The following is an 18,607-nucleotide window of genomic DNA, read 5'->3' on the forward strand; positions in this document are numbered from 1 at the left end:
TGGAAAATTGTTTTACTTGTGTGGCTCAAACATTTAGGTTATGGAAGACTGCATAAATTTGCCACATGAGAAGCCTTTAACTTATGACAAGCTATCATACTGTGAATACTAACTGAATGTGGCAGAAGTATTCAATCTGTACCTCTTGTAATATACACCTAACATTGCTACCAGATCTTTAGAATTCAATTGCTACCTAATTTTATTTTATTATTAAAAAAAAAAAAAAAAAATGTGACGATGATCCCATAATTGCCGAATTTCATGCTTCCATCAGTGGGTATAACATCCAACAACATCATCGCACGAAACGTAGGGGCGGCGGCGTGGCTGTCATAACACGTTCCAACCTTCAGGTCATCGAAAAACGATGTTGCACATTCCAGTCATTCGAATCGTTGGGTATTACTGTGCGTTCGTCCAGTCAGCTACTGAACATTCATGTCTTATATCGTCCACCACACTCATCGAAGAACACTTCTACAACAAATCAGTTTATTGCGGAATTTACATCTCTTCTTGAAAGCGAAGTACCATCGCCCGGACACCTCTTAATCGCAGGTGACTTTAACTTCCATGTTGATGACACCAGTTCGCCAGACGCAGTCAAACTGCATGATTTGCTGGACTGTATGGGCTTACAACAGCATGTTCACACTTCTACCCACGTTAAAGGACACACTCTTGATCTTCTCGTGACTCGAACAACTGACCAGCATCTACATTCTGTCAGAACTGATAACTCGCTCATCTCTGACCATAGTCTCGTCCACTTCAAGCTGAAAGTACAGCGCCCAGCAAATACGATGCTAAAGATCTCTCGTCGCAGCTATGATAAGATGGACGGTGCCGATCTACATAACAAACTTTCATTAAAACTGTCGAATCGTCCACAGGATGCTGATATTGAAAATCTTTCTTATTTTTTCCGTGAGGCTGTCACAGAAGTTCTCAATGACGTTGCTCCAATAACTGACAGACGTATAACCAACAAGGTAAGAGCACCATGGTACAGTGAGGAACTCATAGAATCAAGAAAGAAATTGCGACGGCTCGAGATGAAGTGGCGTAATTCACAGCTGGAGATTGATCGGCAGATTTTCATTCAAGAACGATCTAAGTACGCCCGACTTTGTGATCAGATCAAGTCTCGTTACCACCGATCGCGAATACAGGAAGCGGACAGTAGGAAACTCTTTACTATCATTGCTGAACTGTCATCTGTGAAATCGCGTTCTGCCAATTCCGAACCGGATAACATTAGTAAGGATGACCTGCCATCGAAATTTCTTGAATATTTCGAATCGAAGATATCAAACCTCCGGAACGGGCTGTCTGTGCAAATTGACCAGTGTGACCATACCAGACTACCATCCCACATACTAATTAAATTCACTCCTGTTTCAGTCGACAACGTTAAGGGCCTCATCAAGAATGCTCCATCAAAGTCGTGCGAACTCGATGTCTTGCCGACAAAGTTACTCAAGAACTGTATTGACGTTGTAACACCTTTCCTTACACATCTTTACAACAGCTCCCTATCGTCAGGTATAGTTCCTAGCCATTTCAAGACAGCTATTATCCGACCACTGTTGAAAAAACCCAATCTCGATAATAACATACTGAAAAATTATAGACCTGTGTCTAACCTTCCCTTCATATCAAAAATTCTGGAAAGAATTGTAGCCCTGCAATTACGCGATCACCTCACCAAGTTTCATCTCTTCCCACGTCATCAGAGTGCGTATCGTCCTTATCACAGCACGGAGACAGCCCTGCTTCGTGTACATAACGACATCATGTGTGCGCTAAACAAGAAAATGGACGTTGTTCTCATCATGTTGGATCTGTCGGCTGCGTTTGACACCATAGACCACGAAATCCTACTTCAAAGGCTTGAATCTCGTTTTGGCATTACGGAACAGCTCTATCTTGGTTCCGCTCTTACCTTGAAAATCGGACACAATCTGTAACAGCTGGGACTGCGTCATCCCCTAGCTCTCATGTGAAATATGGTGTTCCTCAGGGATCGGTGTTGGGGCCACTTCTTTTTACGCTCTACATAGCACCTTTAGAGGACATCATCGCCGAACACGGCCTTGAATGCATGATGTACGCGGATGACAGTCAAGTTTATGTCATTTGCAACACGCCGGCTGATGTGCGCTCTTGTCTCGAACATTGCATTGGCAACATTCGGATCTGGATGAAATCAAACATGCTGATATTAAATGACGACAAGACAGAGGTTATTCATTTTCTCATCAAGGTTCAAGTCGGACGTGTCGGTGATGGCCAATCTCAGGATTGGCGACTTTGACATCACACCCTCCACCTCTGTGCGGAATCTTGGTGTTAGACTGAACAGTGACGGTTTTATGTCTGACCAAATCAACCAAATATGCAGGAACGGATATTATTCTCTATACCGTATCAGCAAGATTCGCAAATTACTTGATAGAAGTACCACCGAGACATTGATCCATGCCTTCGTCACATCCCAACTGGACTACTGCAATAGTCTCTTGTACGGAGTATCAAAAGAACAGCTTTCACGAATGCAGTCAGTTCAAAATGCTGCTGCACGTCTCGTCACTCAATCACGCAAATTTGACCATATTACACCCGTGCTGATCGACCTGCATTGGCTTCCAATCGAAGCTCGAATAAGATTCAAGGTTCTGTTAATTACTTATAAAATTATTAATGGTATTGCACCCATGTACTTGAGCGACTTAATTGAGTTGTATGTTCCGGCAAGAAATCTCCGGTCCATGGAAAAGCTACGTTTAGTCCCGCCTAAAGGGAAGTATAATAAGTCCTATGGCCATAGGGCCTTTTCTGTTCATGCCCCTTTCCTTTGGAATTCATTGCCATCAGAGATTCGCTCTGCAAAAAATGTTGAATGTTTTAAACGTGCTTTGAAGACTTACCTTTTTACTGAGTTTTATCAACTGTGATTTTCAGCCATTTTGCTCATTTTACGCTGTTTTTACTTCCTTTCCAAATTTCTTTGCGATATTTGTGACTTTTTATTTTAAAAACTACCTTTGCTCTCATTTTAGTCATGTATTTTGTTTTCTTAATCATGTACAGCGCGCTGAGACGTATGTGTAGTGCACTTTAAACAAGTTTTTAATAATAATTTTTAATAATAATAATAATAAAATAATAATAATAATAATATATTTTATTTCTGGTGTTTAAAGTTTACCACCAAAAATGAAAAAGGATTTCTATCCCTGAAATGTCATAAAAACACAGATTATAAATGCAAAAACTAAACACATATTTCTTTAATGTAATTACCATCATGAACATCATACAAAACAACATAATTTGTAAAATTAGGGACTACTGAATGATGAGAAAGCTGTTGCAACACTTGAGATCATAAACTGGCTAAAAGTTACTCAAAATGGCTACAAGATTTTTGATTTGGCTAATGAGTTGGCTAATCATTTTGGTGACTTAAGGGGAGCCCTGTGACTAATAAGCTTTGAAACATTTGCAGCTTGATTTCGCTTATTCAATAGTTGTAAACATACAAAATTAATGTTTTCATTGTCCTAATACACGATTATTTTCAGATTTCCAACGCAAGAAGAAAATTTTAATCTCAATAACAAGGTCATGCACTTCGTATTTATATTTGACCACCTTTTCCTTGAGTTTTCTACAGTCGATGATTTCATTTTCCTCTGCTCAATACAATCCAGTTTTTTCCACTTTTTTATTACCTTAATATAATAAGCTCCTAACAATACTTTACTTCTTACGTGTATGTCTATCATGTTGCTTGCTATAAATTCTGTGATTTTTGAAACTAGTGAAAATGAAATTTTTTTACAAGGGAAACTCATTTTTTGCGTAGGTGTTCTGGATATGACAATGGATAACAATGGTGATATTGATTCGGACTTCGTTATGATGGATGTTCGGTTCCCGGATGATGCCGATGAAGAGGTGGGTGGTAAGAATTTTCAAAGCTGCCGACGCGGGTTTAACCTTTTGTGACGTCATCCATAGGATAGCAAGACGGATTTCAGTGATGCGCCACTAGCTCTCAGGAGGCCGACGTGAATTATTTTTCGCGGCCCAAGCTTCACATTTGACTTTTTTCAAATTGCATGGCATTCACAATTTTTTTTGCAATTATTTCATGTTTATATTTTAGACCGACACTCATATCAATCAATAATCAATAATTTATTTTTATAAAAGCAACGATGTCACACTTTTTGGCAACAGTTGCTTTACAGGTTACTTCTCCTATTTTCACTGCCCCCACCTTCTGATTGCCAGTCCCTGAGTAAAGTCAAGAAACGTATCAAGTAACCTAATAAAGCCTATTAGAACTCAAATTGTAAGGTTGAAATCAATCAAAGGGTATGTAGGGGGATACACATTATATATTATTGCCTGAATACATGGGTTTATGTGCCCGAGAGCAGGTGACAATTTGCCCGACGCCAGGAGGGCAAATTGTCTCCTTCTGCGAGGGCACATAAACCCATGTATTCAGGCAATAATATTTTTATTTCATGCCTCTTCACAGTTAATGCTATATGACATTTAGTTACATGCAGGGCCTTTTCAAACAATTTTACCATTATCGACCAGCATCAAACAGATTTTATCGAAAGTCAAAATAGTAGCGCGCATGGATATTTTACATCTAGCGTTAAGCGTCTACTTTGACGTCGAAAATGTCGAAGGGCTTCATTGGACCGGGTAACCATGGAAACCGGTCAGTACATCGTTCACCGGCCCGCTAACATCCCAGATGCTCCTATTCAAATCAATGCACTGATTTGCACTCACATCGAGGCATGTAATAAAAACTGACCAATACAGTTATGAGTCCTGATGTTACCAGCTGATTATATCGTCAACTTGCTGTTAGATATTAGTATTCTGTGGCTTTATCTATTGTATTTTTATCGGAAAGGACAATGGTCCTTATCCATTGTACGTCACCAAATGATTCTGTAATTTTAGTCATGGAGGGTTTTGGGATGGCCACTCACCCTGTGTGCGTTATTAACACTGAAAAGCATTACTTTAATTAATCGTGAAAACGCTCTCAGCTTGTTACGGTCGGAGAGTATTATGGTCGGCGGAAGATTCTCGACTTCGTTCCGGATGTGGAAATACATTGGCCGGAAGGTGCAGACGGACCGCCGTTAGACACCCCTCCGTGTGGATTCGAAGGGGAGCTCTGTCTTGATGAAGGTAAGAGAAAGAGTGTGTCTCCTTCGATGACATGATCTCCTAAAAATTCCCGTGAAACTACTTACAATCTAATTGCCCGCTTAAATTATTGTAATCAAACCCACTTTCAGACAAACTCGAAGTTAACTTTGTGCTCATTTGGAAATTATCTCTAATTCATCACTTTGTCTCTTGCTTGCTTTAAAAGTCACATAACAAGGATGTTGATTACTTTATATGAATAAGGATGATGTTAACACAAACGAATAATTTTGCAACGGTGTTAACAATTAAAGATTAATCAACAGACATGTCAATACTCTAAATTTTACCAATTACACGTTCTTACCTCAACAAGTGATACGGATGATAGTGACGAGGTGACATTCGCCACCCACTGATGTGATCGGCACCCATTTTATACTAAATCGAAGACAGTTGCCTCATGTGTTCGTTGGTCCCTCTGTTAAATGAGTGCTTCTTCCGATTTTACTCTCTGTAGCTAAAAATTAAAATAACACTAGTTGACATGATTAACAATGTCACATATAAGTTTACGTTATCGTCAATGCTTACAAGTGTACTTGTTTTGTTTTGTTTACATGGCTTTAATTTTTTTTTGTTTTTTTTAAGGTGTTTCAAAAGTACTGATAATACTAGTTTTGTTCATATGTGTTATTCTGACCATTCTGGTAGTTGTTTCTTCAGTACTCTATCGGTAAGTCTACGTCAATGTTAAGTTTTAATTTCTGTGATGTCCATAAACAAACATTGATATTATGCCTCCTGAGAGATACATTAATCTGATGCTTAGAGTCAAATATGGTTGTATTCGTGTTATTGCACATTTTATAAATGAGTTGTTTGAATATCCATATACCTTGGATATCGCGCTGTCGACCGAAACCAGTCGAAATGGAAATTCTCTGGTGCCTGTTGACAGCTAGCGAACTAAAAGCCGTCTTACTAGTAAATCCCTGTCTGATATTACCTTGATAAACGATTGCCGTGTGCACGTTACGTTGCCAAGGGTGACTTTGAAATCGGAATCACATTCTCTCTAAAAATGAGAATTCCGGATTGAAGACACAGGGGATTCCGCCAATCTATGAGGATTTGGAGTTAGAAATACAGCGATGTCGTGAAATACTACTTCCGAGTAGCGCCACTTTCTTCTGATGAAGTGCGACCTTTCAGTCGGGAACGTTGAACCCTGCATGTCTTTCAGATCCCGTGTAGTTGAACGGTTGCGTATTAACCATAAGTTTAATTGATTAATGGTGCAATCTGACATAAATGTAAAATGTATCCCTGGAAAATTGTTCACTAAATTAAATGCTCTAAATAATGTCTTCAAAATGTGATCTTCTTGTTTTATTCGACATACAGTGTATAACATGAAGGGATGGTAAGATTTTTGTCAAACTTAAAGTATTTTGCGTTGTGAGCCAGAGGCCGGTAGGTGTCGAGATCTCGATATGCGCCCTCTGGCGATTGGTTAGTTAATCCACCAGGCTATATTACCAAAACTACTTCACAGCCAAAGTATGTATTGCTGTGTTTCGAACTCGATATAGAAGGTAGCTGACCGTAGACTCATTGCAGATTTCTCCCGGCAAATAAACCGTCGCCTATCAAGGTTTCTTCAAAATTTAATGAGAAACGTGATTCTCAAAAGTATATAGTACACAACAAATATTACCCCGGGGCTTCAGAGATACTATCCCGTGGCAAGTTGGAGGAAAGATTTCCCAAATATGTTTGATTTCAGTCGCTTTAAGCTACAGAAAGAGATAACACAGATGCTATGGAAGATTGATCCCAGCGAAATCATCTTTGAAGTCAAACAACAACTCAGCGCATCTTCAATGGTAAGAGTAAACAATAAATATCAGACCTGCTGCACGTCATCCTCACTCTGTTTCTCAACAGCGTCGCCTTCTCAGCGAACATACAGAATTATTACTCAAGTTTTATAGATAGATTACCTTTTCAATAATACTCTCCACTATCCCGGCTGGGTGAAAACCTTTCCTCACCAAACGATCTTCAATATAAAAGTAAGTACGGAAATATCATCGTTCGTTCGGGCTGGAACTTTGCCGGACTTCCTACTACAGGATTCATCCTACACATAATATTGTATGAGACGAGCTGCTGCTAAATTTTGTTCTACCTATGCTTGAAGTAAAAAAAAATAGTAATATGACAATTCCAGAAATTTAATGATTTCTCTGAAGCAAAACGCCTGCTCAGAGAAGACTCAAATCACGATGTGAAATATTAGCATAATGGCACACCAGTCAATCGTTCTAAACGTAGATTTTGCGTGTCAAGCTGGACAAGATCTAACGGCCCATCTTGGCATTATTGCCTAAGACATTTCATTGAAAAACTATTCATGTAGTAAAGATGATAACGATAAAGATGGCTATAATCAGCCATCATCATCATCATCATCATTATAGTCATGGAAGTGTGAAATGTACACGATTCATCCTCCAACCGCAAAGAATATTCAACCATTACGTTCATCCCTTTGAAATGGTCACCCATTTTTCTCAGGTCTCCTATCCATCGTTGCGAGGTGAATTCTGCGCCGAAGACCAAGTATCTGCTCAAGTGGCAATCTGCAAGGTAATTTGTCACGTGATCAGAGCTTATTCATTTTGCTGAACTCAATTGTGATTGAATAATGGCCGTTTTATATTATTTGCCTTTTGTTTACGCCTTTATTCTTTTATTACCCTTTTACTTGCGACAAATGTCCAGTACTTGATGAATATATGGTGATCGTGTCGCAGCTAGGGTACTGGGATGCATACCGAGTGAATAATCTATACCGTTTCATTGACAAACTTCACAGTAGGAAGACTTATCGTTTAATATTAACTTTCGATATAATGAAGTTACGGCTGTGAAATCTCTATTTCCTGAAGTCTCCCTTACCTTAAAATATCTCTGATAAGCCAGAATATTACTTACCGTGGTTTAATTTACGACAGTGGATGCTCGAAGCCAACTGAATCGGGACGACGAGGCATGATATATTTATTTTTTTCCATTCATATGATGAAACTAGCAAAACATTTTATTTCGTTTTAATTCTAAATAAACACGGACTAGCCCATCCATCCAAATACCTTACAAAATCGACCTGGATCTCTTAGAGCTTGTACTTTACTTCATGAATGTGCTGAATGCAAATTAAATAAGCACAGTCTCATTCTGAAGCAAGTTCTCGCTTCAAAACTTGAAGACTTTAGAGTTGTACACAGACTTTCCGTACAGAAACTTTAGACCTGTTCTGGGTAAATTCCCTATCATGGCAAACAATAAAAACCAGGGGTCACCGTGTAAATTTTGGTACAAGAGAAACAAATTACCCGATATTTACCGATATTTGAAATTCAAATGACCACCATTAGTGTGTTAATGAACATTCACGTGCCTGTGTAAAGCTATGGGAGAAAGCGCCCTCAGATCCGTGCACTTTTTACGTATCACGCCCCGGCCCGGTGCCCAAATATGGGCAATCACGTGCATTTCTGAACTATCTCGATCCGAAAACGTTCCATTCGTACACAAAGCCAGCGCGAAATTTAGAAAACGTCTGCTCGCTCAGATCGTAGTTGCGCGTGGCGACAGTGGAGGCGCGCCGGTGACATCGGCTTTTATTTCTAAATTCTAGTGAAATCATGATATTGCACTCAAGTTAGTTTGGGTTCAGGTCTAATGTATAGTAGTCATTTTGCCCTGTGCTTCTCTCGCAATACGAAAACTACCCCCAGTTCAGTCCCGTCACCTTCAAAGGTAAAGAAACATATTAGGGCATGCTAAGCTGCTTTCCTGGATAGAAAACTCCGTTGCGTCATCGAATAATGTACAGATAAGAAGAAAGACCAGCAGCTGCGACAAGACTATCGTCTACCATTGGGGGGGGGGATGACCTGAGCTATGAAACAGAGGGACGAAAGTAAATTAAGATTCATAAATGGTACGAAATATCTGAATATGTATGTAATCAGAACAAGTAAATCAGATCACATATTAAATAACTTCCTGTAACTATTAGTTCAGTCAGTACATGCACAACTTCAAGTTTAAAATACTATACATGTAACGGACAAACCACCGTATATGCGCACAACTTCAAATGTACATGGTACGCTCCACTTTCAGTTTATGTAATGTGTCTGCACAATTTCGCAAACATGAGTGATCAGTTGCTTCTCTTCTCGTGTGTCAGGGATCGAACATTACACCTTGAAAGGAGTGGGTTTGTCAAGAATGGTACATTGTAAACAATTATCACATGGCTTGAAGCTAACTAAGTGTGGAATTGTGGAAACGGTTTAGCATGCCCAATTTTTCTTGAACATATCAAATATAAGGAATACAATTTGCATGTACCACTATTGACTAGAGTCTTATAGCCGCTTCCCTTACTCTGATTCCATTTCATCTACCACTCTACTGAATGGATTAACAAAATCTGTACTTAGAGTGTCTTTCTTCTTCATTTTTATGGACGCCGGGCATAATTACACTACTAAGCATAGCAAAGACAAGTAAAAGAGATATATATTCCAAGAATTATTCCAATTGTATACTAATATATAACCCCTACTGAAACAAAATTCAGAGTGTCTCATTCAGAACAAACGGCAATATACAAAGAGTTGCATTCTACGCATAGCTTTATTACGAGGTATCACTAACATGAAACAGGTTTACCATAAACAGTAGCTCTTTTCTTGAATTTGGTCATGGTGACAGAGAAGAAGTAAAAACGACTGTTGTCACAAGTTGTAGCAGACAAGAAATACACAGGACTGATTCAGAAACGTGAAAAGACATTTTCAAAAAAATGGCGACCACTCTTGAAAATCGCTGAAAGGAATTAAAATATCTTTCACAAGGCAATTTACAGTGAACGACTAGATCACAGCAGCAGTGTGTTTTGGTCTTTACTAAATACACCATGAGATGGAATTCAAACATAGTATACTCGATATGAACAAGCCTTAAGAACATTGAAGCCGAAACTTTCAAAACACAAGCTCTGTCAAGCTAATAGTAATTACATGTATCTTATTGATCACCAGTGGATACACGAGAATGCAAATCGAATATAGTTAATCGGAATTTGTCTGAACTGAACTGAACTGAACTGAATTGCTTTGAGTGTTTAACGAGGTTTCCTTTAAACACAATTGAACTTGCAATATTTGCACTATAGTATTAGCCCTTTCCTACAAACAGATGGTAGCATTAGTGGTCGCGTGTAGGTTCAGGGGATAGTCATCCTAACGTGACAAACATGAATGTCTGTCTTGCTGAAATTAGTACTGTGTGAACAGCCGTTCTTGCGTTTTCCCGACTGAATAATTGGTTTGAACGACGTTTCGCACATTCATAGGTATAGTTGTAGTTGTTGATGTATACTGATCGTCACAACAATTCTAAATGAATAAACTCCAATCGCACATTTCATCATTGAGTTGCCATAATTTACAAGTCACGAGCACCAACGGATTTAAAAAATCAAAAATGATAATGGAAGATAAGACGATACTTAACAGCTAATCGATCAAAGTAATCGGCGAAAAATATTTCAAAGAGTAAGAATCCTCATTATTGTAATTTGTTGAAAATCGAACAGCTTTCCTTTCCCTCAAGTTATAGTTGATGCGACAGTTAGTTTCCTATATTTATACCAGCTAGTATTGAAATTTGATGCTTCAACTATATCGTACTTATCTAACATGTCTACATCGCTACGGCTTCCGTATTTTCATGCCGATGTCTCTCTCCGTGTGACGGCCTTGACCGAACTGTCAAGAGCGACGCCTGAAAAATATAGAGGTGAACGATGTCAAGTCAGGTATTGTCTATTTACAGTATAGATCTATGAATATCTTTTTACTAACAACGTGAATCTATCAAGGATCAAGCTGAACCAGCCGAAAGGTAGAATGCGCTTCTCAGAGAGATATTCAGACACAAAATTTTACAATTCTTTTCTGATCTGCCACTTGTGGGGGTTCATTTTAAAGCTCTTAGTGCGAGTAAACTTTTCGTTGTCTCAATTTTTCGAAAACTGAAAAAATATCAGGTTGAAGGCCATTTTAAAGCTTAAGTACGTAGGTAATTTGTTTTCCCGTTTTTTTCTTGATTTTGAAAGAAGATGGTTGAAATATTCCTTCAGGAAATTTTGAGCAAAAGTTTAAGTCTTTGACTTTCAAAACGCATACTACATGTAGCTTAATTTCATGACGATGACAATTTAATGACGATGATGTTAGTACCTAATAGTGCTCATACTGCCATTGGATACTGCTGCCGTCGGCTGGGTTGTAGGCATCAACGCCTGGGGAATGAAAAAGAAAAGTCTGAATATAATGCTGCACTTTTGATGAAAAGCATGCTTAGTCAGTAAAAGTTTGGACTTAAAAACCGAGATTTTATTCCACCCCCTTTTCATTTAGGTTGGATTGAAGTCTACTTGTGCTTTAATTTAAGTATCGAGATGGCAGGGACGTCTGCCTTGAACGGAACCAACAGGAGAAATGTTGGGACCAATTACCAATTTTCCGTGGTACTTTTACTCCAGATTGCACATAAATAAAATCGGCTAATTTGAATATTATGAATTCGTCCGTACATTTCAAACAACGTCACAGATTTGTTTTATAAGTCAAAAGTCAACGCCCTTAAGCATGACACAACATGCAACATGCATCAGAATCCTTAAAGCTCACTGCGCCTGCGCAGTGTAGGCCGTGAACTGGTTAGGTGTACGTACAACATGCGTTACTGCCACGCAATACAGTGCCTCTGAAAACGGAATAGCATCTGAATACCTACTTTTATTCCCAATGCTGTTATTGATATAGTAATTCCATTTGAGTTTTTTGATCGTATCTTCTTGCAGGCCGTTGATTACTGTGATAGTGTGATTGGGTTGTGCTCCGGTGGCCTGGAAACTAATTTACAAAAGTCAGACGCTATATTAAAAATTTCGTAACATTCGTACTCCGTTTATGAAGTGAATTACAAAGATTTTGAAGGGCATATGAATATATAGGTTGCTTTAATTATCAAAACACTAGGCCTACGGGATTTTGGGCCTCTTTTTGTTTCACGCGAAGTAGTACTAATTAATTATTCATGAGCCACTACGGCAGCGGCACGCTGTCTCTCAGGTATTGACACCCGACAGAAATATATATCACTATTGCCACCGTTCCACGCTACCATTGTCCTAAAGATTCTCCAAATATATAGTACACATATACATGAAAACGTATGTGTAAGTATTGTACTTATACATGAAAGAAATTATGAAAATTCTACCCAAATTATGCTGACACAGGCAAGCGGTTATGTCCTAATCACGTACAGCACCACTGCTAATTAAGCCCTGAAACCAGTTCGTACAAGAAAAATAGGGCGTAATTTTAAAATCGAAAACGATACGTTTTTGGTTACGATGAACATCCAAACGACTGTATCTTTTCTTCCATTTCGTGCGAAAAATGAAAAAATTGAACCGGCGAGTTTTAGGTATTACAAATGTAGATGGATGATACGAAAAATCCCCATAGTAAACAATGGTTTTTCGTGGGTTGTCAGTACCTTGCGGATCGCACGCTTCATCTTTTTAAGTGTTTCATTCATAGATACACAAATTCACACCTGAGATCTTGAGATGCCGTACTACAATCCTATCGTTTTTGATTTTTAAATATATGCTTAAATTTTTGTGATTTTACACTTGTACCGCCGTCTGTAGTTCGACAAAAAACACGTTGCTCGCGCCCCATAGGAAAACAATGGCATCTACCGGCTGCAAATTCATCGCCGCTATCGTGCCGATAAATTGCTTCAACGTATTTATTTCATCAGCTACGAATGTAAAAATCTGAATCCGTAATCATTAGATGCCATTCTACAATCGTATTGTTTTTGATTTTTGAATATTTGCTTAAATTATTGTATTTTTACATTTTTACCGCCGTGTGTTGTTCGGCAACGCACATACCAGCGCCCCATAAAAAACAATGGCATCTACCAGCGGTAGTCTATAAATTCCTTGCCGCTATCATGCCGATCGCTTGTTTAAGATATTTATTTCATCACTTTAAATGTAAAACTCTAAATCTATAATCTTGAGATACTGTACTACAAGGGTGTTATTTTTATATTTTATATTTGGATTTTGCGTTAGTTTTATTGAAATTTACATTTTACTGTCGTGATTCAGCGATGTACGCGTACGTTACTCTCCCGCACCCCATACAAAACAATAGCGCTGATCGCAAATGACGTCACTGTTCTCTCTCATTAATATGCATAAATAAACATTTGTCCGCATTTTCCGCACGAACGACGAAAATAAAACCTGCGAGTGTTAGAAAGGCCATTTAGCGTCAAACTTATTCGTATGAATTGATGACTGAGACTACAAGCTGCAACAACAGCCGCGCATACAACAACAAAGTTTGTCCGAATTTCAGCATATTTGTCCGAAAGTCGCGAGCGTGTAGCTATATTTAGTATACAAACCCGAAATCGCGATCAACGCTATGGCGTATTTACCGGATGTAAATTCTTCGCCGCTATCTTGCCGATCGCTTGCCTCAAGATAGATATTTCTGCAGCTTTGAATGTAAAAATCTAAATCTATAATCTTGAGATACTGTATTATAAGGATGTTATTTTCGATGGTTAGATGTTGCGTTGGTTTTATCTAAATTTACATTTTACTTTTGTGATTCGGCGACATAATTTATTACGCCCAAGCCCTGCATACAAATACATTGGCATATTACCGTCTGTGATTATTCACCGGTCCCGAGTAAATCGCTCGCTTGGAGATTATTATTCCTTCAGCTATTAATTTAAAAAATTACACCAATAATCTAGATGTAGTGCACTTCAATTATGTGGTTTTAGATTTTTGAAGTTTAGCTTTAATATTTTAAATTTTACATTGTAACAGACGCAAGTAATTCAGCAGCTTACATGCCGAGTACCCTTACTAACAACGGCCTTTCCACCGGCTGCAATGCTATACCGACCCCATTCAAATCGCTCGCCTCTTTATGCTTATTGCTACCACTATGTATATAAAAAATTACAGATATTATCTGGAGGTAATATTCTTCCATTATATGATTTTCGATTTTTGAAGGCTTACATAATTTGTTCATTTTTTTGCATTTCTATTGCTGGTGTTCGGCGATATCAACAAGCCCAGCGCGATATTGTAAACATTGGCTGTATAATCAGTCTGCAGGTGTGTTTCAATAATCCGCCATATCTTGGGAAGTATATCTGGCAAAAACAAAGACAACAGTATCATTTTCTACATTTTGCTTCCTATATTTACAGCTGTTTTTAGATATATAAGTACTATAACTCAATATCACAGCTTCTCTTTCTGGGCGCCGCCATCTTGAAAAATCTGTTGCTATTGACAATAGCAATAGCAGACCTTAAACGATGGCGGCGCTGCACTGAACAATTAGAAGGCCATTTGCCCCGTAGTGAAATGTGACATTTGAATACAACAGCAGAGACACATGAGAACAAATTTGAAACAGGGGAAATGAAATAAAATAAAAGCACCAGTTCAGTTATTATTTTCCCACCTTAATGTAGAAAATGTGTTTATCTCAACTTGTGTTATCATGCAATCTGTGACTAATAGATTTGGCATCGAAAAATGGTCACGCCTTTACAATAACAGAATTAGATTATAATACTTTGAAAAGCATTTTAAAAGAGTCCGCCGATTTGTCCTACCTGAAATTTGTCGAGCCATCTGATTGGAGTTGCACCATGATGTCATAGATGGAAGTGCCAGGTTTGACACTCACGTTATCATATACGCCCAAGAATTTCCCGTTAGTCATATTCTGTACACTTACGTTGACGGAAGTCATTGTAGCACAGTTTTCACCGTAAAGAAATGAATTGAAAGTCACCACCTGTGTCATTGGAGATTGGTAAAAATATGGTCAAGAACTTCGCAAGTGGCAGTAAGGGATCGTATACGGCCACAGGGTCCGCTTGCAAGGACGTGTTGGAGTATCTCGATACGTCACAACACTCAAAAGAAGCTGTCAGTGTTTTTTAACAATTATTATGATATTCATGGACTGATCTATATTTTGACAGCTATGAGATTCCTCAGTAAGAGTCATACACAATATGGTAAAGCGGTACAATGCTGTGATCTTTGAAAACGTGGACAAACTGCAAATTTTTCGTAAATGGAGAAGGGCCCCTTTCCCGTACCCACTCTCTTATAAACATCAGAAAAATGTTGCATATGGTATTGTCTCTCAGATTGATTACCTTGAAAAAACATCTAATTTATAATCAATTCAAAACATTCAAAACAAATCTAAACATTAATGTCTTCACAAGCGAGGTGTATAGTTGAATTTTTGCTCAACATCGTATCGTGTTTCAAACGCGAGGGAGTGCTCGCCATGCTGTTCAGGGTCACGGATTCCATGTCTGTAGAAAGATGTCGGTGTCATCAGGGCTTGCTAAAAATAAGTCTATTCCATCAATATTTTAGGAATTTCAAAGCAAAACTGTCTCGGAGAATGTTGAGAAGAATTTGAACTAAAGAAATGGTTTAGGTTAAAAATTTTATGCCTTGAAGTTAAAGTGCGCAGGGATACATAGACCAACGTTTTGTAACAAATTTGATTTCAAATATTGTTTGCTGTTTACTTCTTATCTTCAAAGACTATATATTCATACCTCCGACCCACATAAGGGAGCGTTCAGTTACTATGGCAGGGGAAGGGCCGGCAAAATCCAAGGGGTCATCTTAAATTTGAAAACTGCAAGGGGTAGGGGAGGTCATGTATTTTTCAAACAGCTCAGAGGGGTCACCTAATTTTCATAAGTATCCGCCCGTCAAAAATCAGTTTCAGTGTTCAGAAATATTCTGGGAGATAAAAATGATTCGCTGCATGATTTCAATCTCTGAAGTCATTTAACTGTAAATCTGAACAAAAGTATAATTATCTGTCACATAAACATCTTGACTTGGCAACTCTGAGGCTTGTCTTATTGTAAATCGAGCTCACTGAGGGCAATGAACAATTCCTATTACTTACATATTAGAGATATAGCAAGTTTTGTCAGGGAAATTATTTAACATTACCTTGGACTACTAGAATCACGAAAAATTAAATAATACTTTTAGGTTAATTCCAATATCACAATTGTTGTCAACATCTGAACTTTCAAATACGCTATTTGAATCAAGCACATTTGTATCAATTATCAAACACATCAGCACAAATTAATTTAGTTTAGCATTGTAAAAAAATTATTCATAGTTTTTTCATAGACTCCAATGTATAGTGAATCAACATTTTGGTGAAATTCCAAAATCCAATTTCTTGCACACATATCAACCTTTAACCATCCTAGTCTAACTTAGTACTTTAAAATGAATTATCAAATGTCTATGAATACACAGATTTAGCTAGTTTTGTATTGGAAAAAATTATTCATAGTTTCCTCATAGACTATACCATGTATAGTGAATCAACAATTTTCTAAAATCCAATTTCTTGCACACATATCCCTTTGTTACCACCCTAGACTAATCAAGTACATCAATATTAATAATGGAGTGTACATAAATACACAGATTTACCTATTTTTGCATAGGAAAAAATATTCATAGTTTCCTCATAGACTCCCTTGTAGTGGATGAACATTTTTGGTGAAAACCCAAAATCAGATTTCTTGTACACATAATATGCACCTTTAAGTATCATATTCTAATAAAGTTTAATTATGTTTATTATTCAACGTCTGTATATGCACAAGTATAGCAAGTTTTCATTGGAAAAAAATATTCATAATTTCATCATAGACTCCCATGTATAGAGGATGAACATTTTGGTGAAATTTTAAGTCACATTTTTGTCCACATACCTATTGTAACAACCCTATTCCAATTAAGTACATTTATGTCAATTATCAAATATCGATGAATGCATATATGTAGTGTTGTATTGAAAAAGTGTTACATAGTTTTCTCATGAACTACCATGTATAGTGAATCAATATTATCAATCCTTGGCATTTCACGCTAACCAAATTTAATGTCGAAATCGAAGAAAGAATTCTGAAATATATTCATATTTCTTTCCGTGATTGTCGTTTTAGAGTTGGCATATCCAACATTTGATATTACATGTAACGCCGTGCATCCTGATTAGAGGCGGGAATACAGCCCGCTTGCACTGCTGACATGCAGCGTGCTCGGAATGTTATATCTGATTGGTCGATTGTCACTATTCATAGCAACTTAGGGAATCTCTTTGTATTATTCAATTGTAACAGTAAGATTTAGTCAACCAATTGGATAACAGCGTGTTTCTTTGGAGTTTAGTAACTCAAGAGGCTGATAGCACACGGACTGAAACCGTCTTACGGTCAAAGATTCAAATATACTAGGCAGGCATCAATCAAAAATTAGCCATTGGACTGTTTGCAGACAGTACACTTTACTAACGGTTGGAAAAAATTTGGTCAGCCCTCTGACTCAACATGAAATATCAGAAAATGGTTACTCTTACACATTTGGCTACTTTTCAGTCTGGTGGATCATTACATTAAAACAACTGGATAGAGAAGATTGCGAACGGCCAGAGTCCATCCAACTCCGGGTATTGAGGAGCTTCTTATAATTAGTTCTAAAGAGGGAATAATAATGGTCAACTTACCGACTAAATGTGTTCAGAGCACAAATGCAGCAGAACAGGGATTTCAGATTTGATGACTGTGGTGTGAGCTAATAGGACGAAGCCTTATACACATTTAGCGAAATTTCAGCAACATTTATAGCCATACATGATGATGTCATAATTACAGATAATTCTGGGTAATATTGTGCCCATATAAGGACAGTGTTGCCTATGTTGCCCTAATATGGTCATCACAATATTTGGACCCCTTGGTGAAAGAGGGACATAAGTCAAAAGCGAAAAAACATGTCCAGTTTAAGAACCGTAAACAAACGATAAGTGTACTCGAACTGGACATTTCGACTCGACATCGCATTTATGCCCATATATGGACATCACCTGATGCGGTCGAAGGGAAGATGTCGATGACCAAGTGCCAACGTGACAATGCGAAAATGTTCACATTTTGATGACGAGAAGAAACGAGGCTGAAAAACTATATAAATTTTGATTGCAATGTTGTATAACTTTACATTGCAGTGATACTGCATCATGAGCTATGCTTATAAGATGTTTATCTTTTTTTTCGAATGATGCATGTCAAGACAGTGACCAAAATACGTAAATCCTCAGTTGATAAAAAATGAGTTACGCCTGCT

General features: G+C 37.9%; 1 protein-coding gene across 1 annotated transcript; it reads right to left on the reverse strand.

Moving 5' to 3' along the window:
* Nucleotides 1-9,898: 9,898 nt before the first annotated feature.
* LOC139118246 (uncharacterized) lies at nucleotides 9,899-18,065 on the reverse strand. The gene is made up of 5 exons (XM_070681524.1): nucleotides 17,988-18,065; nucleotides 15,028-15,212; nucleotides 12,085-12,203; nucleotides 11,526-11,587; nucleotides 9,899-11,067 (listed from the first exon to the last, which is right to left on the reverse strand). The coding sequence occupies exons 2-4, from the start codon at nucleotides 15,165-15,167 to the stop codon at nucleotides 11,526-11,528; spliced, it is 321 nt and encodes a 106-aa protein (XP_070537625.1). The 5' UTR covers nucleotides 15,168-15,212; nucleotides 17,988-18,065; the 3' UTR covers nucleotides 9,899-11,067.
* Nucleotides 18,066-18,607: the final 542 nt, after the last annotated feature.

This window comes from Ptychodera flava, chromosome 19, assembly GCF_041260155.1.
Source record: "Ptychodera flava strain L36383 chromosome 19, AS_Pfla_20210202, whole genome shotgun sequence".
Taxonomy (NCBI): domain Eukaryota; kingdom Metazoa; phylum Hemichordata; class Enteropneusta; family Ptychoderidae; genus Ptychodera; species Ptychodera flava.

What these genes read in the sequence shown, in the direction of transcription:
- LOC139118246 (XM_070681524.1), bottom strand. Translation starts at nt 15,167, where the DNA reads ATGACTTCCGTCAACGTAAGTGTACAGAATATGACTAACGGGAAATTC. An exon ending in GATGGCTCGACAAATTTCAG is followed by an intron (nt 12,204 to 15,027) that starts GTAGGACAAATC and finishes TTTGTAAATTAG; the next exon opens with TTTCCAGGCCACCGGAGCAC. An exon ending in TAACAGCATTGGGAATAAAA is followed by an intron (nt 11,588 to 12,084) that starts GTAGGTATTCAG and finishes TTCATTCCCCAG; the next exon opens with GCGTTGATGCCTACAACCCA.